The 23,225-nt window shown below is 51.2% G+C and overlaps 1 protein-coding gene across 1 annotated transcript in view; it reads right to left on the bottom strand.

Moving 5' to 3' along the window:
* Positions 1 to 697: 697 nt before the first annotated feature.
* The window catches only part of MB21D2 (Mab-21 domain containing 2), a 79,438-nt gene continuing 56,910 nt past the window's right edge, over positions 698 to 23,225 (bottom strand). Inside the window, exon 2 of the mRNA XM_051991632.1 lies at positions 698 to 2,050. Within this exon, the coding sequence (XP_051847592.1) occupies positions 786 to 2,050 (1,265 nt within the window). The 3' untranslated portion in view covers positions 698 to 785. The remainder of the gene's footprint in view (positions 2,051 to 23,225) is intronic.

Below are 23,225 nucleotides of genomic sequence, written 5' to 3'. Positions count from 1 at the left end.
GACAATGGCAGAGATTTCATTAGTGCAAATAACATTAACAATGGTATGTTCTTTATAAGGATTTAAATAAGGCTTCAAATAATTACACCACTACAACTAGCATCCGTCACCCTATTCCGTGGGGAAAGCTGGCAAGACCACCCCCCAAACCACCGAGGCTGGCTGTGAGGATGATTACATTCAAAGAAACTGCTTCCGGGGCTACAAGATCTGTAGCATTTAGTCACTTTTCAAGTCCACGAATTTTCTTGGTGGAGGAAAAAGAAAAGGAGAAGTCCCTTTGACCCCCGGGCTGATCCAGAGGGAATGCCGGGGCCGCTCTTTCTCAGAAGGTCCTCTCCAACGCTCCAAGTCATGGAAGTTCGGTAAAAATGAAAAAGCCCCAACAAAAATAGACTTCTTCTAGGAAAGGAGATGGCTTCCCCGGCCGCCGAGAGTCTGACCCCAGGGAAGGGAGCAGGGGAAGGAAGAGCGCCAGAAAGGCCCCGGGCGTCCGCAGCTATGGCTCTAGACCTCCTTTAAAGAAGCGGAAGGAAACCGTGCCCCGCCCAGCCCCACAGAACCCACAGGACAGTTAGAGAGGGAGAGGAGAAGCGAAGGCTGGACGTGAGGGAGTCACGTCCTGCCGGAGAGACGGCGCCGTCTCCGGGCCCGGGACCCGCGTTCAAGCAGCTGTTCTCCACAGACCCAGCCGCGCCGGACACGGAAAAACAATCCGCGCGCCCCGCCCCACCCCCACTCCGCGGCAATCTCAGGGTCGGAACCAGAAAAGGCTCCGCGAAGGCTCAGAAGAACTTGTCGTCGATCCTGAAGTGGGGCCTGGTGACGTCGTCGGGGTTGATGAAGACGGAGATGGACTTGCCGGGGTTCTCGGTCACCAGCTGCTGCAGCTTCTTGGCCAGGCGGTCGTCGGGCTGGCCGGGGTCCCCGCCGTCGGACTGCGGGGAGGGGATGCCGGCCGCGCTGCCGCGCCGCTGCAGCTCCAGGGTCAGCCGGTTGGCCGCCTTGACGTGCTCGATGGCCGTGCGCAGGTGCTCGGCGGGGTCGGAGCGCACGGAGGAGAGCTTCCGCGCGTGCAGCATGACGGTCTCCTCGCACAGGTGCTCCAGCATGTTGCACTGGGGGATGAAGTAGTTGGGGCACATCTTGTTCACCAGGCAGTGCTGCAGGTCGTCGATGAGCCCCAGCAGGAAGTGCGCCGCGTAGTCCTCCTGCGCCAGGTAGCTGGCGGGGAGCCGGTCGCAGGCCCAGAGCATCATGCTGCGCAGGTGGTAGGGGCTGATGGCTTTGGGGCGCGACAGCAGCTTGATGATGATGGCTTTGCAGGCCTGGTAGGCCTGCATCAGGCTGCTGGAGATGCACTTCTTGAGCTGCACCTCGCTGCGGGCGAAGGACAGCCTCCACTCGTTGTCCTTCTTGCCCTTGTGGGAGCAGGCGGGCACCAGGTAGAAGCCGCTGATGACCTCCTCCTCGGTGATCTTGCCGTCCCAGAAGTGGTTCTCCATGAGCCAGCTCTGGGCCACGGCGGGCCAGCCTTTGAAGGAGACCACCGGGACGATGTCGTAGAGCATGCGGCTGCTGCCCACGCCCAGGATGATGGACAGGATGGTGCCGTTCTTCTCCACCTTCTCCACCTTGGGCATCCCCCGCTGGGGCTTCTTCTGGATCTCCGAGAGCACGATGCTGATGGAGTCATAGAACCAGTCGGCCACCTTGGTGGGCGAGAAGAAGTAGTTGGTGGCCCCGTTGATGTGGTCCACGATGGTGCAGCAGTCCTTCCACTTGCTGATGGTGCCCTCGTCGAAGAGCCGCAGGCTGAGCCACGAGTGGCAGAGAGCCGAGTGCCGCATGTCCAGCGTCACCGGCTGGTTGCGGTCGTGCAGCTTGAGGGCCGGCACCAGCAGCGTGAAGTCCATGTCGTAGTCCGTGCCCCGGGCGTAGACGTTCAGCTCGTCCAGGTCCAGATCCACCACGCCTTCCCGCACGCCGCCGGACAGCAGCAGGTACTCGTTGGCCACGGGAAGCTTCTGGTCCAGCTTCTGCACCATTCCTGAAGGAGAAGGGGAGAGATTTTTAGGGAGCGCCCCACACCCTGAGGTGAACAACCTTACAGATCCCCTCCGGAAACCTCCCATGGTCCCGAGGAGGTGACAGATCCCAGGGGAACCTCACAGATCTACTAAAGAAATCTCCCATGGTCCCAAGGAGGCGACTGAGTCCCAAAGGAACCTCATAGATCCCCTCCAGAAACCTCCCATGGTCCCAGGGGAACTTCACAGATCTACTAAAGAAATCTTCCAAGATCCCAAGGAGGCAACCGAGTCCCAAAGGAACCTCACAGATCTACTAAAGAAATCTCCCATGGTCCCAAGGAGGTGACCGAGTCCCAAAGGAATCTCACAGATCCCCTCCAGAAACCTCCCATAATCCTGAGGAGGCAACAGATCCCAGGGGAACCTGACAGATCTGCTCCAGAAACCTCCCATGGTCCCAAGGAGGCCACAGAGTCCCAGGGGAACCTTATAGATCCCCTCCAGAAACCTCCCATGATCCCAGGGGAACCTCACAGATCTACTAAAGAAATCTCCCATGGTCCCAAGGAGGCGACTGAGTCCCAAAGGAACCTCATAGATCCCCTCCAGAAACCTCCCATGGTCCCAGGGGAACTTCACAGATCTACTAAAGAAATCTCCCAAGGTCCCAAGGAGGCAACCGAGTCCCAAAGGAACCTCACAGATCTACTAAAGAAATCTCCCATGGTCCCAAGGAGGTGACCGAGTCCCAAAGGAATCTCACAGATCCCCTCCAGAAACCTCCCATAATCCTGAGGAGGCAACAGATCCCAGGGGAACCTGACAGATCTGCTCCAGAAACCTCCCATGGTCCCAAGGAGGCCACAGAGTCCCAGGGGAATCTTATAGATCCTCTCCAGAAACCTCCCATGGTCCCAGGGGAACCTCACAGATCTACTAAAGAAATCTCCCATGGTCCCAAGGAGGTAACTGAGTCCCAAAGGAACCTCACAGATCTCCTCTGAAAACCTCCCATAATCCTGAGGAGGCGACAGATCCCAGGGGAACCTGACAGATCTGCTCCAGAAACCTCCCGTGGTCCCAAGGAAGTGACCAATCCCAGAGGAACCTCACAGATCCCCCCCAGAAACCTCCCATGGTCCCAAGGAGGTGACCGAGTCCCAAAGGAACCTCACAGATCCCCTCCAGAAACCTCCCATCATCCCAGGGGAACCTCACAGATCCCTCTGGAAACCTCCCATGGTCCCAAGGAGGTGACAGATCCCAGGGAACCTCACAGATCTACTAAAGAAATCTCCCATGATCCCAACGAGGCCACAGAGTCCCAAAGGAACCTCACATATCCCCTCCAGAAACCTCCCATTGTTTCAAGGAGACGACCAAGTCCCAGTCGAACCTCACAGATCCCTCCGGAAACCTCCCATCGTCCCGAGGAGGTGACAGATCCCAGGGCAACCTCACAGATCTACTAAAGAAATCTCCCATGGTCCCAAGGAGGTGACCGAGTCTCAAAGGAACCTCACAGATCCCCCCCAGAAACCTCCCATGGTCCCAAGGAAGCGACCAATCCCAGGGGAACCTCACAGATCCCCCCCGGAAACCTCCCATGGTCCCGAGGAGGCGACCAAATCCCAAGGGAATACAACAGATGCCCCAGGATCTGTGGCCACTGAGTCCCAGGGAGGAGTGACCAAGTCAGAAGCACAGGGGCCAGAGCCTTTCCTCTGCACCAAGCTGCTGTCCTTGGTGCTGAAATACAAATGGCTTCCAAGCTTCCACACTATCTGTCCATGAGCCGCGAGGCACGGTTCTGTGGGAGAGAGCAGCTCAGTGGTCCCTGGCAGAGGCTGTGGGCCACCTTGGCCCCTTGGACGTTCGGGTTTTGTTTTTCCTTATGGTGAACAGAAGGATGAAATGACTACATAGTGATTTCAAAACCAATCATCCAATATTAAAAATGGTCATCCATAATGTAGATCCTCTACGTGCTCCCTTTAAATCAATGCAGAATCCAATAGGAATGCTCTGCTGATGGCTTTTTTAAAAAGGCTCTTCTCTCTCCTTCCTTTCTTCTCTTCCTTCCTCCCTCTTTCCCTCTCCTCTGCACCTTTGTGTCTGTCTCTATCCCTCCTCTCTCCCATCTCTGTTTCTGTCTCTGACTCTTTTTCTCTCATTTGTCTGTCTCTGTTTCTCTCCCTCTCTCCTTCCTTCTTTCTCTCCCATATCTGTCTTTTTGTCTCTCCATCTGTCTCTATCCCTCCTCTATCCCCCGTCTCTCTTTGCCTCTGTCCCTACCTCTTTTTCTATCATTTCTATCTCTGTTTCTCTCCCTCTCTCCTTCCCTCTTTCTCTCCCATCTCTGTCTTTTTGTCTCGCCATCCCTACCTCCTTCTCTCCCGTCTGTCTCTGTTTGTCTCTCTCTGCTTCTGTTCCTCCCTCTTGGCACCATCCCATGCATATATTTTCATGTCAACATTTCGTTTACTTCCGCGCTGAATGAATCACCGTGGCATGGGTGTGACCCTGGGGTTCTTGGCAGCCGTGGCAGTAGGGAGCAAGAATTGGCAGGTGCTCTCTGGCCACACTGGCTTCTAGTTTGCTCCGATGATGAAATGCCCGTTTGTCCAACAAGGAGCCTCTCAGCTAAGTGCAGGGAGGCTCACCCTCAGCTCAATCACAGGGTGAGGAACCTTCGGACGGAATAAATCTCCATTGCCCTCAGTTCTGAGATTGGGACTGAAGGTTCATGATCACCAACAGTGGAAAGACTACCAATGGCAACAAATCTTCAAATACGGAGACACGGGGTTTAAGATTCAATTTATCCACACCTAAGAAGGACCCTGTTTTACTTCTTTGATTTTTGATCCTAACCTCTCTCAGAAAGAACTCAAAGCACTTTCATGAATACTATTTCATTTACATTATTAATGTTTTCCCCAATTTTTACATATTTCTCAAGAAGATGAAATAACTTGTACAAAATTAACTTTCAAGGTCTTATCATTCTATCATCCTAGTTAATTTTTCATTCAACCAACATAACTGCTCCTTCTTTAGAGTCTCATATTCCAAAACAGAAGAAACACCCAGGGAGTGGAGCCCCACAGTGGGAAGGCTCGCCCCAAGATCAGCGTGCTACAGGCTCAGGTTCCACGTCGACACGTGACAGCTAAGAGCCAGCATTTGGAGAGCGCTGAGATTCACCAAACCCTTCACAGAAGAACTTGGATAGACCCGCTTTGGCCCAACATGGCTTGGTTCCAGCTCTCTCTGTCTGACTGCATTGCGCCGCTGTAACTCTTTACATGAACACACTTTCTTGGACTGTTCCACTCACATCTTTAGTCAGGCAATAAATATTTAATGTGTCAGGCATTCTGCTAAGCCCTGGAGGTACAAAGAAAGGTAAAAGGGGGCCACCTCGCAAGCTAATGAACATAAAGAGTTCAGGAAACGCTTGATCTCTCCCATCAACACAGACGTTATCCACCTGCTTTTATACACGTGAGTGACTGTGTGGAATCATTTAATTTCACGACACCCATGGGAGATAAGGGCTATTATTCCCTCCATTTTACAAGCAGAGAAACCGAGGCAGACCGAGATGGAGTGACTTGCAGGCTAGATTCAACTTCAGATCTTTCTGGCTGCAAGTCTAGGACTCCAAACGCTCCGCCACACCGTGGCCCTGGCACTGCAGAGGGGCAAGAGGAACTCAGTCCCAGCGGTGCCTCGGGCAGTTACCTCCTCCTGGGCACGTCCCGTCACCTCTCGTGAAAACTCAAGTTTCCTCAGCTGCAAAACTGGGATAATAACAGCGGGGACCACCCAGGGCGCAGTGAGAACGGTGTGATGTAAACCACTGAAACGCTAATTACCATCATTATTATTAATTATCATTCTCCGCCCACTGTCTCACCCGCTGCGCTTCCCTGGGCGAGGCCGTCCGCCCCTCGGCGCTTCAGCGATCTCCAAGCCTGTAAACCGCAGAGGACGCTGGGCAGAGTCCCCCGGACCGTGAGGTCCCAGGGCGAGACGGGGCGACTCAGAGCATAGGGAGGCCTGGACCTGGGCCCAAATCCTCCTGTACTCACTCATCTTCACCCGCTCGCTCCTGCACTTGGGGTTTACTTGTTTTTGTCTTTGCACCTGTGGCTGGTATACAATAGGTGCTTCATAAATGCTTGGTGAATTAAATAGATGAAAGTGAATCACCATCCGTGTGGGCAGCTCCAGTACCAGGACTTCTGAGACCCAACAGCCCAGGACCCCGGCTCTCTCATATAATAACCAGGAGTGGAACCTTCTGTTCTTCCACGTCTACACATACAAAGCCTCCCAGAACAAACACTGCCGGTTCTGCCTTCCAGGACAGCGAGGGAGACGATGTCTACAGTGACGGATTGTACGAGAGGAGGCGGGGGCAGCCTGAGGAGGGGGCGCCTTCGCTGTCGGGGACGGATTCTTACTGTCGCACCCCAGGGACCACAAGGCATTTACAGAGGAGGCGGGGGGGGGGCAGCCTGAGGAGGGGGCGCCTTCGCTGTCGGGGACGGATTCTTACTGTCGCACCCCAGGGACCGCCGGGCCTTTCCGTTGCCCCTGTGCATGTTGGGCGAGAACAATCTCCACTGCATTGTGGCCTGTCGGGCTCGACACAGAAGACAATTATTTCTTCCATTGGGAGGCTGCCCACAGACAAAGGGTAGCAGGTCAGCAGAGAATTGGCCCCCAGATCTTCCCAGCTCCCTCGGGGCTACCTGGCAGTTATCACTCTGCTCTGCCAGGTTTCCTGGGAGACGCATTTCCCCCCTTCCCTCTTGGCCACTGTCTAAGGAAATAGCAACTTTAAAAGAGAAATCTTTAGTCCGGGGGGATCTGCCTTCAGGCTTTGGCGAGAGGAGGCATTAAACCCCGAGAAGAGCTGAGCGGTGGGAGTCACTGAAATGGGCTCGTGGAGGGCCTCGGGAGCTGTCCAGCGGCCCAAAAGCCGACCCTCCGGGCTCTCCCGGGGCCGCCCGAGTCTCACCAGGGCTTTTCCACCCATTGGGATCCCGGCTGCGGATCCCAAGGCCTCTTGGTCATCGTGGATTCTGCTCCCCCTCGGGGCCGCCCCCCCCAACACCTCAGGACTTCTCAGATGCCGGGTTTCACTCATCCCCAAACCCTTCCGTGTCCATCTTCCCTCCGCCCACACACTAGCTCCCCCTTGTGGAGAAGGGCCTGCCGACCCCTGCCAGAGCCATCGGGGAACCGGCCGCCCCCCGGCCAGCCCCACTTCCAGGCGGCCCCGGCAGCCTCCGAGCAGGGAGGCGACCCTCGTGGGCACTTGGCCTGGCCATGTCGGGGGGAGGGGGAGGCTGGCGCCCCTGCCCGGCTCCCCCCACTGAAGATGGCTAAGAACAGGGGAGCAGAGGGCAGGGCTTGCTTTCTTTCTTCCTTTTTTCTTTTCTTCCTGCCTCTCCTTCCTTCCCTTACTTCCCCAGAGGTTTCAGTGGTAGCTTCTTCCCAGGGCTAATGGACATATCCTCCTTAGGTACTTTTAAGTAATAAGCTTCCATTAAAAATGAGCCCCCATTAGTAACGGGGTGGACGGGTTTTCAATGGACTAAGAATAAGGAGGCAGGTGACGTACTGGCTAGTGCTGGGCGGAAGAGCGGAGATGACTCCGGCTTGCTATTTGCCCCTGGGCACACAGCCACCGCTTGCCTCAGTTTCCCCATCTGTAAAATGGGGATAATAAGAGTCCCCACCTCACAGGGTGGTAGAGAGATCAGGGGAGATATCATCGTTACAGTATCCATCACAGAAGCGCCTGGTGTCCAGCACATAGTGGGCACTTTATACGCGACCTTCCTTTGGTTTAACATTGATAACGACAGCTACCATTTACATAACATTGTGAGCGCTCCATGAATTCCTCGCGGATTGAGGCTGGTGTTCTTCTGCCCATTTTACAGGAGGGGAAATTGAGGCATACAGCTCAGGATCACACAGCTGGGAAGTATCGGGCCAGATCTGAAGCCGGGTCCCGGAGCCCCAACGCTCCCTCCGAGGCGCCCCAGTTTGGGGCAAACACCGGCTGCCACCAAGCAGGAAGGCGCCGGGGACAGACTGCGGAGGCGGGAGGCTGGGAGGTGGAGGCTGGGGGGGTGGAGGCTGGAGGCTGAGAGATGGAGGCTGGAAGGTGAAGGCTGGAAAGTGGAGGCTGGGAGATGGAGGCTGGAGCTGAGAAGTGGAGGCTGGGAGATGGAGGCTGGAGCTGAGAAGTGGAGGCTGGGAGATGGAGGCTGAGAGGTGGAGGCTGGAGGCTGAGAGATGGAGGCTGGAAGGTGAAGGCTGGAAAGTGGAGGCTGAGAGGTGGAGGCTGGGAGATGGAGGCTGGGAGATGGAGGCGGGAGGCTGGGAGGTAGAGGCTGGGAGATGGAGGCCGGGGGCGCAACAAGAGACAGAAGTGCAACAAGGCAACTGTATGGACATGTGACATACGTTGGGCTTAACACATATTCTAACATATTTAACACGTTTGGACTACCTGCCTTCGGGGCGGGGAAGGAGCATTGGGAACACAAGACTCTGTAAGGGCTGAAAAATTACCCATGCTCCTGCCTTGTAAATAAAAACTTTAATAGAGAAAAAAAGAGACAGAAGTGAGCCCTGGTCTGACCCCGAGTCTGAAAATCTCCCTACATCACCAACAGATAAAATGAACACTTGGTGACATGGGGCTAAAGCTGGGAGAAAAGGGGGAGAGAGAAGGGAGGGACAGAGGAGGGGGAAAGAAGAAGGAAGGAGGAGGAGGAGGGGGGGGGAAGAGGAAGAGAAATCGAAAAGAGGAAGAGGAGGAAGAGGAAGGGCAGAAATCATAATGGTTAGAAAAAGTCATTTGACAAAGGCTATTGGCCTCAGTTTCCTTGTCTGCAAAATGGAGGTAATAATAGCATCCATTCTCCGAATCAAGAATTAAACGAGATCATGTTTATGAGGCACTTTCCAAAACTTTAAACTATTATATAAACGCTAATCATCATCATCATCATCACTATGCTCACCTACACGGAGCTGAAAACTGAATTCGTGGAAGCCTGTCGGTGGATCGAGGCCCTCTTTGATGGTCTACGAAGCCCTTGGAGATTCCCTCAGAAGAAAACTTTTAAATCTACAGCCTTAAATGTATAGGATGGAAAAGGATCTTATTTGTTATATAAAAAACCCAACAACACACAAGCTAAGCTACATGGGATGTGTCGCCTAGAGAAGATCTGGGGGAAACAAGAGACTTCAAGTATTGGTGCCATCGTCCTGTGCGAGGAGACGGAGGCAGAAGCTCCAAAGAAACAAAGTTAGGTTTAACGTTGGGGGGATTTTCTAACAATGTGAGCTGTAAAAATGTTTTCTTCTCACTTTCCAGATGTTAAGACGTGTGCTTGCCCGTTGTAAAATCCAGCGCGCCCCCTTACGTGAAGAAAGAGCACCCTTCCCCTGCTCCAAATTAAGCAGAGGCGAGTTAAAGAAGAAAGAGAATCATGTTGTAGAGGGGTGAGATCGGTGGGAATGAGGTCTGGAGAATGGGCAGCGACAAGAGGGAGGAAGCGGAACTTAGGGGTGAAAACAGGCTCCCACAAAGCGGAGAGATGAGCTTTGCTGGGAGGTTTCCAGACCGGCCCTGAAGTCACCCCGAAAGGAGAAACCTTGGATATGTGTAAGTAGCAGGGTTTCCTCTCTCTAGAGTACGTTGGACAGTTCCCCAAGGGGGACTGTGGTGGAAGCGACTCCTTGTTCCCCAAGAGGACAGTGATGGAAGACCCGACTCCTTGTTCCCCAGGGGGACCGTGGTGGAAGACCCGACTCCTCGTTCCTCAAGGGGACCGTGATGGAAGACCCGACTCATTCCCCAAGGGGACCATGGTGGAAGACCCGACTCCTTGTTCCCCAGGGGGACCGTGATGGAAGACCCGACTCATTCCCCAAGGGGACCGTGATGGAAGACCCGACTCCTCGTTCCTCAAGGGGACCGTGGTGGAAGACCCGACTCATTCCCCAAGGGGACCGTGATGGAAGACCCAACTCATTCCCCAAGGGGACCGTGATGGAAGACCCAACTCATTCCCCAAGGGGACCGTGATGGAAGACCCAACTCATTCCCCAAGGGGACCGTGATGGAAGACCCGACTCCTCGTTCCTCAAAGGGACCGTGGTGGAAGACCCGACTCCTTGTTCCCCAGAAGGACCGTGATGGAAGACCCGACTCCTTGTTCCTCAGGGGAACAAGACCCAACTCCTTGGGATGCACGAGCCCTGACTTCTGGGCTTGGTAGAGTGTCGATAGCTGGGAAGGCTTCTGTGTAGGGAAGCCAAATTTTACACTGTCCGCTGGGCGGGTTGGGCTCCCACGGGGAGAAGAGCTCACAGAGGGCGGCCGTCCCAGGGAGCAACAAGAAGACCCCGTCGCTGCCGTAGGACATGGAGAGCTTCCAACGCCCAGGCCATCAGTGGTGAGCGTGTAGGTCTCCCTCAGGGGACAGGAGTCACCACTGGGGCTGCTTCCCTTGATCTGTTTCTGGGCTGCCTTTTTTCATTGGCTAGCTGGGGCTTACCCCAGGGTCTGTGCCAAAATAACTGAGAAGAGAGAAGTAAGTTCTATCTGCATATGGTCCACTCCAGTCCTTTCCATTAAGGTTTATTACTCGTTAAAAACAGCACATCTCTTCAGACATATGCAAGAAGAAGTGAAAAAAATCTATCAATTACACAGCTTTAAGTTTCTAAATCTCCAAGTATTTACACCCATTTTGCAGATGAGGAAAACAAGGCTGGGAAAGGTTACTTGAATTGCCCACAGTCACAGGAAGTGGCTGCGTATGTGTCAACAAGGATCCCAGAGACCACCTACTCCAAGCCAGATGGGAGCAGGGGCTTCCTCTAGGCTGCTGCTGAGAACCGTGGGCTGTAGGGCTGGGGGGCTCTCCCTGCTCACAGGCTCTGGGGCTGTGCCGGGCAGAACCCTCTGACCACCTCCTTCTCTTGCTTGCGTTTGTTTATTGTCGGTTTTGATCATAAGGGACGGCTGCCACAGCAGGGGAGGAGGGGAGACATTGTGGAAAACAAAAGAAAAAAGTCATGGGGTGGGAGGGAGACAAGATTATCCGACATTCCCCACTCACAAAAAAGCTGCCCATCCATCCTCCTTCCAAGCCCCGGAGGTCTCTCTGGACGTAAGGCATCAGGAGCTCCAAACTTCCCAGAGCCCCCCACACCTCCCGGGAGAGCTCAGACCTGTACAGGCTGCATCTGCTCTGGCTGGAGTAGCCGGGAAGTACCCCCCGAGGGAGGAAGACTCCAGATGGGGCGGCCTCGGTTCCCCTAAGCTCCTGACCCCCATGTTCCGATTTCCCGGGTATCAGAGGGTGATGACCCGGACCCCAGCTGCCCTCCCCCCATACAGAACAAATACTCCAATAAATGAAGCCTTTCTTTTCCTTCTGGGAAGACCAACAGTTCCTCTTGTGGGCGACAGATGTCTCCACACACCGCTTTATGCTCAGACTCTACTCCAGCATCTTTTCCACCTTTTTTTTTTCCCTCAAGAGCCAGCCAGCTCCTGGGACTCCCAAGGGCAGCGCCCCTGCTCCCGGAAAGGGCAACGGGAGGGAGGAAGGGGGGGCGTTCTGGCCAGAGGTCCCAGGAACAGGGGCCAAGGAGAACCATCATCTGGGAACATGGACGGGGAACAGGAGGGGGACAAAGTATTCAACAGGCACTGGACAGGACCAAGTGACACTTTGGATGTCACTGGGGGCTTGAGCTCGGTCTAAAAGGTATTAAAGGAAGTTCTGTGTTTCAGGGAAGGACGGCTGTACTCGGGAGTCATGGGTGCTGGGTTCAAATTCAGCCTTCACTGCTTTTTCCCTGCCTGAGCTTTCTCTTTTCTGAGCCATTTCCTCTGCTTTAAAATAGGAGCTTGGACCCATTCTCCTCAGCTCTGAGCCTCTGACCAAAGTTTCCACATGCACAAGGGGTAACTGGGTGACGGGTGCTGTAATTTGGGGGAGTCATTTGCCCTCTTGAGGGGAATGCCATCCACTTAGGTGACTGAGCTGGACCTCCATATTCCGGCAGGTCCCTCCCAGCTCTGTGATTCTCTGTTTTAGGACCGAGGGTCCAGCCCCACTTGGACACTGTGTTCAATAGCCTCTTCCAGCTTAGATAATTGAGGTTCTAACATCCTTTCCAGTTATGGCCTTCTAGGGTTACTCCCAGCTCCATATTAAATGATCTTCCCCGGATACAGCATTCTATGTTCTAGATCCTAAGCTCTCTTCCAGTTCTAGAAATCTATTATCTTCTCTAGCTACAATGTTTCCATGTTCCAAAGTCCCTCCCATCTCTATGTTAAATGATCTTTCCCAGATGTATCATTCTGTGTTCTAGATCTTGAGTTCTGTTCTAATTCTGGCAGTCTATTGTCTTCTCTAGCTACAATGTCTCCATGTTCCAAAGTCGCTCCCAGCTCTATGTTAAATGATCTTTCCCAGATAAATCATTCTATGTTCTAGATTCTAAGCTTTCTTTCCATTCTGACAGCCTATTGTCTTCTCTAGCTACAATGTCTCCATGTTCCAAAGTCGCTCCCAGCTCTATGTTAAATGATCTTTCCCAGATGTATCATTCTGTGTTCTAGATCTTGAGTTCTGTTCTAATTCTGGCAGTCTATTGTCTTCTCTAGTTACAATGTTTCCACATTCTAAAGTCGCTCCCAGCTCTATGTTAAATGATCTTTCCCAGATAAATCATTCTATGTTCTAGATTCTAAGCTTTCTTTCCATTCTGACAGCCTATTGTCTTCTCTAGCTACAATGTCTCCATGTTCCAAAGTCGCTCCCAGCTCTATGTTAAATGATCTTTCCCAGATGTATCATTCTGTGTTCTAGATCTTGAGTTCTGTTCTAATTCTGGCAGTCCATTGTCTTCTCTAGCTACAATGTCTCCATGTTCCAAAGTCGCTCCCAGCTCTATGTTAAATGATCTTTCCCAGATGTATCATTCTGTGTTCTAGATCTTGAGTTCTGTTCTAATTCTGGCAGTCTATTGTCTTCTCTAGCTACAATGTTTCCATGTTCCAAAGTCACTCCCAGCTCTATGTTAAATGATCTTTCCCAGATAAATCATTCTATGTTCTAGATTCTAAGCTTTCTTTCCATTCTGACAGCCTATTGTCTTCTCTAGCTACAATGTCTCCATGTTCCAAAGTCGCTCCCAGCTCTATGTTAAATGATCTTTCCCAGATGTATCATTCTGTGTTCTAGATCTTGAGTTCTGTTCTAATTCTGGCAGTCTATTGTCTTCTCTAGCTACAATGTTTCCACATTCTAAAGTCGCTCCCAGCTCTATGTTAAATGATCTTTCCCAGATAAATCATTCTATGTTCTAGATTCTAAGCTTTCTTTCCATTCTGACAGCCTATTGTCTTCTCTAGCTACAATGTCTCCATGTTCCAAAGTCGCTCCCAGCTCTATGTTAAATGATCTTTCCCAGATGTATCATTCTGTGTTCTAGATCTTGAGTTCTGTTCTACTTCTGGCAGTCTATTGTCTTCTCTAGCTACAATGTTTCCACATTCTAAAGTCGCTCCCAGCTCTATGTTAAATGATCTTTCCCAGATAAATCATTCTATGTTCTAGATTCTAAGCTTTCTTTCCATTCTGACAGCCTATTGTCTTCTCTAGCTACAATGTCTCCATGTTCCAAAGTCCCTCCCAGCTCTATGTTAAATGATCTTTCCCAGATAAATCATTCTATGTTCTAGATCCTAAATTCTCTTCCAATTCTGGCAGCCTATTATCTTCTCTAACTACAATATTTCCAAATCACAAGTCCCAGATGCACCATTCTGTGTTCTAGATCCCAAGTTCTCTTCCAATTCTGGCAGTCTATTGTCTTTTCTGCCTACAATGTTTCCATGTTCCAAAGTCCCTCCCAGCTCTGACGTTCCAGGTGCTTTCCAGCTCCATCTGTCCTTGTACACTCGACGAGCAAGAGCTCCCCTTTCTCTCCCCCCCGCTCCAGAACACTGAGTGCACCTCAGGAAGGGAGGGCAGAGGTGCCTCCTCACAGGTGGGCAGTCATCAGAGACAGAACTTCCCAAAGCCAGGATCCCACTTCAAAGAACTGATTTTTCTTGAGAATGTTGGTAGTGGATTGCGGTAAGCCCATGCGGTCCCTCTGAGCCTTTGGCAAGGAGACAGCCGTTTTCCTGGGCGGGGCCGCAGCCCTCCCTCCCCTGAGATGCATCCTAACCTTCACAGCCACTGGCTGCCCACCCTGAGCTCCAAGGAGGAAATGCTTTTCTCCCAGCAAGTCCGGGAGCTGGAGGCTCGAGGTCTCTCCCGGCCACGTCTGAGGGATGTTTTGTTACGGCATCGTCATGAACAATTCATTGCCACTGAATTTTTAATGCACGCTGGCAGGGCAGGCAGCTTCAGATCGCTGCATCGATGCCATTAAGAATTCATGAATGAACCTGCAGCTTCCAGGGGGAAGGGGGAGGGAACAGCAGAGCCAGAGGAGAATGGCAGAATTTCCGGGCCCCAGGAAAGAAAAAGAGGAAGATCCGCCATCAGAGAGAGCCCTGGGAGCTCGGAGGAAGCGCTGAGCGAAGAGCATCGCGCCCGCCCCGATCGCCCCCTATCACTCAGAGTCGCTTCCTAATCCAAAAAGCACACCGACGATACAATTATGGTACTTAAGGTGTTCGGAAAATAGATTCCAAGCTGGGGGATGAGCCAGAGGCTCCTTTTTTGGTGCAGTGGAAAGAACGTGGAGGTAGAGAAATGGCTCAAATGCCCCACTTGCGGTCATGCGGGCCACTTAGCCTCAGCGGGCCTCAGTTTCCCCCTCCGTAAAAAAGTCCATTATAATAGATGATGCAGAGGTGCCCCTTCTCCCTTCCCCCGCTCCCCTCTAGAACCTCTCTGGGGCCGGCACAGAGGATTGTCCAGTCTCTGGCCACAAGAACATGCACATCGCTTCCCAAGCCGCAGCTGAAACCCCCCTCGGAGAGCTCCCTGGGCAGCCAAGCCGCTGCTCTCTAGCCTCCATCTCCACTCCTTGACCAAAATAATCCAATATCCTTTAACAGGATTTATGAAATGTTTGTAATAGGCCAGGCCTCGAGCCGTGGGTCTGGGGTCCAAAAGGGAAGAGGCAGCGGCCCATGAAAGCAGGCGAGAGAAACCAGCTTTCCTCCCGGTCGGGTCCCTGATTGGATGGGCACCGGGGGCGGCCATCTCATTATTCCACGGATGGAATAAAAGCGACCGCCCGCACCCAGAACTCCGTGCAAACCACTGGCTTGGTTTTCAACACCTCATAATCAAGAGATGGAGAGCCCCGTCTTCAGTGTGCTCATCCCCAAGCCTAATGACAGTAATTATAGCTAATAATAATACTGCATTTGTGTAGCGCTCTAGGGTATCCTAAACACTTTACAAATGTCATCTTATCTTATCTTTGCAAAAATCCTGAGAATTAGGTGCTTTTAATTATTTCCATTTCACAGATGGGGAAATTAAGGCAAACATGATCAGGATCAGACAATTAGGAAGTGCCTGTGACTGGATCTCAACTGAGCTCTTCCTAACCTGAGGTCCAGAGCGCTTTCTAATGCACCACTTGGGTGCCTCAGCAAGACACCACAGAACTACAGGAAAGTGTAAATGCTCATTATAAGCAGAATGCTAATTATCATTATTCTGGGCACAATAATGATTATTATTAACGTATTTCTTTCTGCTATTGATCATTTTGTTTCCAAAGAAAAAGCTACTAGAAATTCTTGAAAAAAGACATTTTCTAAGAATCAGAACTGAAACAGATTATAGGATTATTTCTATTTAATTCGACCAAGAACTTAGTGAACACCCACGTCTGTTTTTCTACTCGGGGAAGCTCCGCAGATAATCATTCAGGTCCTGCCCTTCAACAGCCAGTAATCTCTTAGGGGAGATGACGACAAATAAATAAACTAGGAAGTCCAAGAAGAAAAGTACGATCATGAATAGACCCCCGTAGTGTTGTGGGGAAAGAAAGCCATTCCAGATGAGCCGGGCGCAGCTTTTCTTGAGGAGCTGACTAGCTCTTTGACCTTAAAGCGTTCACAGGTCTCTGAGAAGCGTTTCCTAAACTCTAGGTGCTGTGGTGAGTGTGGGACACAGAAAGGCAAAAACTGACCCTCCCCTCAAGGAGTTTACCCTCTAAGGGGGGAGCTGATAAGTAGCACCCGGCATCAGGACGAGTGCCCCAGCCTGCTGGTGCCCATCTGCTCATGTCCTCTGCTCCCCATCTCCCTCCCTCCCCTCACACACACACTCCTGACATTCAAGCCTCCATCTATGTCTCCTTCCTTTCTTTCTGATCTCCTTACCCTTTCCTCAGCCTTACCCTTCATGCATCTTTCCAGGTTTGTGACGGTCTATTTCTCCAGATTGCCCCCAGAGCCTAGCTTCCTCTCCCCACCGCTTCTGCCCCCTGGCTCCTCAGGCTTCGTACAAGAACCAGATCCAATCCTCCCTTCTGCGGGAGCCCCCATCCCCATGCCTGCTAAAGAGAGGGGAAGCCAGGGAACCCAGGAAGCATCAAGAAGAAGAGAAAGATGTCCTCACATGAGGGACAGACAGTGAATAGCCAAGAAAGGAGCATCTTATTCAGGAAAAATAAGGGGGGCAGTGGGACTCAAGCACAGAGTGTGGGGGGAGGAATGCTGGGGAGGGGGAGATGAGTAAGGCATAAGAAAGCTGGGAAGGTAGAAGGGGCAGGTTTCAAAGCTGACCTTATTGTTGGTCCCAGAGGTGAGAGGGAACTACTGCCGTTTGTTAAGTGGTGGGGTTATACTGGCAGACTTTGGGAAGATTAAATTGGAGGCTGCGTGAAGTCAGGAGTCACTAGTCAGGACCTGAGGGCGTGAGGGCCCACTGGGGCACCGGTAGCGTGCAAGAGGTGCCACAAGGCACAATGGACAGGATGTGGCAACAATTGTGGGAGGCAAAGGGGAAAGGGAAGCACCGAGAATAGACCCCCATGTGCAAAAATGTTTGTGGCAGCCCTTTGTGTGTGAGTGGATGCCCATCGGGGGGGATGGCTGAATAAATTCTGGTACACGAATGTGATGGAATATTATTGTTCTGTAAGAAATGACCAGCGGGCCTGGAGAGACTTGTATGAACTGATGCTGACTGAAATGAGCAGAACCAGGAGATCACTGTACACGGCAACAGTAAGACTATACGATGATCAGTTGTAACAGACGTGGCTCCATCATATGAGATGATTCGGGCCAGTTCCAATGATCTTGTGAAGAAGAGAGCCATCTAACCTCAGAGAGAGGACGTGGGCACTGAGCGCTGACTCTTTGCTGCTGTTTGCTTGCATTTTTTTCTTTCTCATTTTTTCTTTTTGATCAGATTTTTCTTGTGCAGCATGATATTTGCGGAAATATGTAGAGAGGAACTACACATGTTTAACATGAATTGGATCGCTTGCCAACTTGGGGAGTGCGTGGGGGAGAAGAGAGAGGAAAAAAATAGAACACAAAATTTGAAAATAAAAAAGCTATAATTTAAAAAAGAAAACAACAAAATCAAAAATAAGAATATCCCCTAAGTTCTAATCCTGGATGGCTGAGATAGGGTGGTACCCTCAACAAGGAAGGGGAGGTTGGGGGGAAAGACACAGAATGCAGTTCTAGACTGCTGGGGTTAAGGCGTCTCTGCCTGCCCACTTTGGGATGCCCAAGAGGTAGTTGGAGCCGCCAGCTTGAAGGTCAGGATAAATAAATCTGAGAATCATCACCATAGAGATAATAATTGAATCCATGGGAGTTGATGAGATCACCAAGAGAAATGTCATTGAGAAGGAAGAGGGCCCAGAACAGAGCCCCATGGGACACCCCATTATGTGTGTACGGAGAAGGAACGGTCAGAATTGTAGAAGAACCAGGATGGAGGAGAAGCAAGGAAGCTGAGGGAGGAGAGACCTGCCTATTCTAAGGGGAGCATAAAGCAGACGGCATCTCCCGGGCGGAGTTAGCAGCTGCTGCCAGCTGGAACACAAACTGAGTGACTGATGGCTGCCAGGTCACCCTAGAGCTGCCGCACTGAGGGATGGACAGCCGCCCCCCCCACCACACCCAAACGGCACTCCCTCAGCTCAGAGGGCTTCCCGTGGGCCGGCGGGTGCAGGGTGCACTGGGAAACATTCCTACTGACCTCCAAGGGAGGGCCACAATTAGAGTCCAAGTGCCAGGGACCCGGAGAACCCTGGGAAGCGGGTCTTACAATTTCCAGGTTTCTCTGTCTCCATCACAGTGGAAAGCAAAGAATCCAGACAGAATGGATTAAACCCCCAGACAAGGATGAGCTCCTCTCTAAAAGCTCGTCATGCTAGATTTTCCATTTTGTTTAACCGAAAAGAAAAACCGGACGGCATTTTCATGCTTTTCTTTGCTTGGGAGAAGTCAGAAAGAGGATCACAGAAAACAAGAGTCTGAGAGAGAAGCCATGTCAGTCCCCCCTTCTTACTGAGGAGGAAGAGGAGAAGGAGAAGGAGGAGGGGGAAGAGGAAGGGGAAGAGAAGAGGGAGAGAAGAAGGAAGAGGAGGAGGAAGAGAAGGAGGAGAAGGAAGAGGAGAAGGAAGAGGAGGAGGAGAAGGAGGAGGGGGAAGAGGAAGGGGAAGAGAAGAGGAAGAGAAGAAGGAAGAGAAGGAGGAAGAGAAGGAGGAGAAGGAAGAGAAGGAAGAGGAAAAGGAGGAGGAAGAGGAGGAGGAGAAGGAAAAGAAGGAGGAGGGAAAGGAGGAGGAAGAGGACAGGGAAAAACAGAAGGAGATGGAGGGGGAACAGGAGGAGGAGGGAAAGGAGGATCAGGAAGAGGAGGGGGAAGAAGAAAAGGAGGAGGAAGTTTTCAGTCAGGGGAGATGAGCTGCGAGTGCACAGAGCTGGACTCAGGCCCATCTGTCTCAAAATGTGACAAGTTTGGAAAGGATCTCCGAGGTCATCTAACCTAACTTAGCCCATGCTAGAACCACATTTGCATTCCCAACTAGGGTGTAATGACCGCGTATTTAAAGTCAGCCGGAGTCAGGAATTCAGGTTAAGGGGAAAATCTTCAATATTTATTGAAGCGAAGAGGTGAATAAAGATTGCTATAGCAAATATAGGCAAGAAAGATTGCGATAGCAAATATAGGCAGTTGCGACAGGAAGCCAGCTAAGAGAGAGCGACGCGAGCCGAGGCAACCATGGAGGCAACTGTGTCGGCAACTGTGGCAATGGCCGTCCCAAAAGTCTCTCCTCCCCTTCCTATTCCACTCCCCTGCCTCCACCCACCAAAATCGTCATTTCCTATACAACACATCAGGACTTGCACAAAGAGTGGGTGGGGGCCATTCTTTCTCCAAGCTTATCTATTAATAGAGTATGGTCCAATTACTATTTAGCCTCATGTGCTTGGGACCTCAGTGCATCAACTCAAGCCTCAGCCCATTACATCTCCCGCTTTCTTTTGTTTTAGAACACAGGTGATCATGCCATCCCTGACTCTTCAGGGAGGTCAGAGCCCCCAAGGGGAGGTGATCACACCCTCCCTGATTTCTCAGGAAAGGAGGTGAAAGCACCGAAAAGGAAGTGATCACGACCCCCCTGACTTCTCAGGAAGGGAGGTGAAAGCACTAAAAAGGAGATAATCACGCCCTCCCTGACATCTCAGGAAGGGAGATGAAAAGCACCAAAGGGAAGTGGGGGTTGCTAGCAGGTTTCTGGGCTCAAGGGTCTTATTATGCACAAACCCATCAGCATGGGAACACATAGCACATAGCAACAACGCAGAGACTATTAGTGATGACTCTCCCCACAGTCAGTGCAGGCTTGATGTGGTGTAACAAACATGAATTATGCACCCAAGTAACGGTATAACAAACAATATAAATCAACAGTATGATGTAAAAGATTGCCAGAAGTCCTAGAAGGAGAGTATGTAAACAGCAGTCACACATACACCTCTTCAGCAGCCAGTATCCAGACATGACCAATCAGCCAGAAAGCCATATGATGGGAGAAGGGGATTACACAGTCAACCAGCCAGGAAGCAACCTGATGGCAGAAGGGAATTACAATTGGGGAGAATAGAGCTGTATGCAGCTGGGACAACTGAGATACCCCCTGGAGAGGTGAAATCTGTTCCTCTCCAGCCTATGGATCCCTTACCTCCAGGCACAGTAGGCTTGACCATCTCACCTCCTTTTTGTACGTACAAAACAGTGTCCATCCACACACTGATGTGGGAAACTGGGGAATGTGTAGATAATATCCCAGTCACTAATACAGGTAGACAATGTGTGACTTATCACCCAGGAGACGTAGTAGCATCAGGTTTACTCATACAGAATCCTAATAAGCAACCTGGTGATAGTCACCCAGGTTCTGACTCCAGACCACAAAATCCAGGAATTTACTGGACAGCAGCTGTAACGGCTGACCGACCTATGCTCACGATCTATATAAATGGCCTACCATTGGAAGGATTGGTAGACACAGGTGCAGATCGTACAGTTATTAGAGGTGCCAATTGGCCCAGTCACTGGCCAAAGATTAAAGCAGACACCTATATGTCTGGAGTAGGAGGATCAATAGCAGCTGAAGTTAGTGCTGCCCCTATGAGATGGACTTTTGAAGGCAAAACAGGAGTTTTTACTCCTTTTATAGTTGAAAAACTCCCCATCAATCTGTGGGGAAGAGATGTTTTACAACAATTAGGGTTAAAAATGAGTACTTCGGTTTTTTAAGCAGGGCTGCTGTTGAAGGCCTGCCAACACTTTCACCTGTTCCTATCCAATGGAAAACTGATACACCAGTGTGGATAGAACAGTGGCCCTTGGGTAGCGATAAAATTCAGGCCTTATTAGATATAGTACAGGAACAGCTTGAACAAGGACATTTACAACCTTCTCTAAGTCCTTGGAATTCCCCAGTGTTCGTTGTAAAAAAGAAATCAGGAAAATGGAGGATGCTCACTGATTTAAGAAAAGTAAATGAACAGATGGAAACTATGGGAACTCTTCAGCCTGGACTTCCATCTCCTACTCAATTGCCTAGAGAGTGGCCTCTTTGGGTCATCGATATTAAGGATTGTTTCTATTCTATCCCTCTGGATAAGGAGGATATGAAAAGATTTGCCTTTTCAGTGCCCAGCGTTAACTTAGCTGAGCCTTATAAAAGATATGAATGGACAGTTTTGCCACAGGGAATGAAAAACAGCCCCACGTTGGGCGCCAAATGTAATGACCGCGTATTTAAAGTCAGCCGGAGTCAGGAATTCAGGTTAAGGGGAAAATCTTCAATATTTATTGAAGCGAAGAGGTGAATAAAGATTGCTATAGCAAATATAGGCAAGAAAGATTGCGATAGCAAATATAGGCAGTTGCGACAGGAAGCCAGCTAAGAGAGAGCGACGCGAGCCGAGGCAACCATGGAGGCAACTGTGTCGGCAACTGTGGCAATGGCCGTCCCAAAAGTCTCTCCTCCCCTTCCTATTCCACTCCCCTGCCTCCACCCACCAAAATCGTCATTTCCTATACAACACATCAGGACTTGCACAAAGAGTGGGTGGGGGCCATTCTTTCTCCAAGCTTATCTATTAATAGAGTATGGTCCAATTACTATTTAGCCTCATGTGCTTGGGACCTCAGTGCATCAACTCAAGCCTCAGCCCATTACACTAGGGGGCAGCTGGAATCTCCTCAAAGACCTCTGAGGACGGGGGGCTTATTACCTCTCAGGACTGGGAACTGCCAATCTCTGCGTGCTATTAACGGAGATAAAAATCAGCAATGTGTTCAAGGAGATTTTCCTTAGGACCGGCTCGTTCCTCTGCTCCATCAACTTGCATGACTCCAGTATAAGCTCTTTTTCTAAGCTTTCAATCACAGCTCCAGCCCATCTACCAATCTACTTTTCTGGCTTCGCCATTGCCTCCATCCCAAACCACCCCTCAAAGCCCTCCCTCAGCGTCTCCAGGGCTGCCCCGGCTCTCCCCGATGCACAGGGCTGCTCTTCTCCCAGAGGCCCTCCCTGCCTCAAAGATGCAGCTCAGGGGCTCCCCAAAGGCTAGGGCCCTCCCCCCCAAACTGTTCCTGTAGTTAACCAGACACTGGGGTGGGACAGACTTCACCTGGAGTCAGCAAGATCTGAATTCAGATCCAACCGAGACGCTTCCTATGGGCCTCTGGGCTTTTTCTTCTGTAACGTGGAAACAGTCCCCCCACTTGCATCACAAGGCTGTGTGAGGATCACAGGGGAGAATGCGGCAAAACGCTTTTCGAATCTCAAAGGGCTCCACGTGCTCTCCCGAGGACGTGTCCACCTGGAGATGTCCAACGGGCTCTTGGTCATGTGGGAGAGGACCCTGAGAGAGTCTCTGGCTCAGAAATCTAGATGTGAGATGAGAGGAGGGGAGGGAGTGGAGAGAGAGACAGAAACAGAGAGAAAAATACAGAGACAGAAAGAGAAAAGGAGAAGGGAGACGGAGACAGACAGACAGACAGGTCTAGGACAGAGCCTTGGGGGAGATCCAAGTTTCGGGAGCCAGGAGAAGGTGATCTCTGAGGTCCCTTTGTAGCTTGACAGTTTCCGCTGTGCTCTGAACAAAAACGGGAGGCAGAGAAGGGTAAGCACAGCAGGAAACTGTTAATGGGCTCAGAGAATGCCTGACAAATTGAAGTCGTGGAACATGTGGACTCTAGAGACAGTTGTTTTCTCCAAAAGCTCAGAGGAATGTCTCAAGGAAAAGGTTTAGAAAAAAACCAGGAACAAGAAAAGCCTTTGTGAGTGATGATGCAAAATGAGCAGGAGAGAATGGAATATGTTTTTAATTCCCCAAAATGACAGCCCCTGACAGCGCCAATGGTAATTTGGGATCTTTCAAGAGGCATTTCCAAATCGGAGCTGCCTTCCAGGGTGGGGGAGAAAGCTCGCTGGAGGAAACGTTTTTAAGTGTATTCGTGAGGGGGAAAAAAAAGGTCTGGGATTTATAGCCAGGCTGAGGGCGATTAAATGACCTGCCATCTGTTCCAAGAGAATCGATCCGACCCTCAGACAGGCTGATGAAATAGCACAGAGGAGGCCTCCGGCTCCCGGGACGACTTG

The sequence above is a fragment of the Antechinus flavipes genome, chromosome 3 (genome assembly GCF_016432865.1).
Source record: "Antechinus flavipes isolate AdamAnt ecotype Samford, QLD, Australia chromosome 3, AdamAnt_v2, whole genome shotgun sequence".
Lineage (NCBI taxonomy): Eukaryota > Metazoa > Chordata > Mammalia > Dasyuromorphia > Dasyuridae > Antechinus > Antechinus flavipes.
This window is presented reverse-complemented; position numbering and strand designations above follow the sequence as displayed.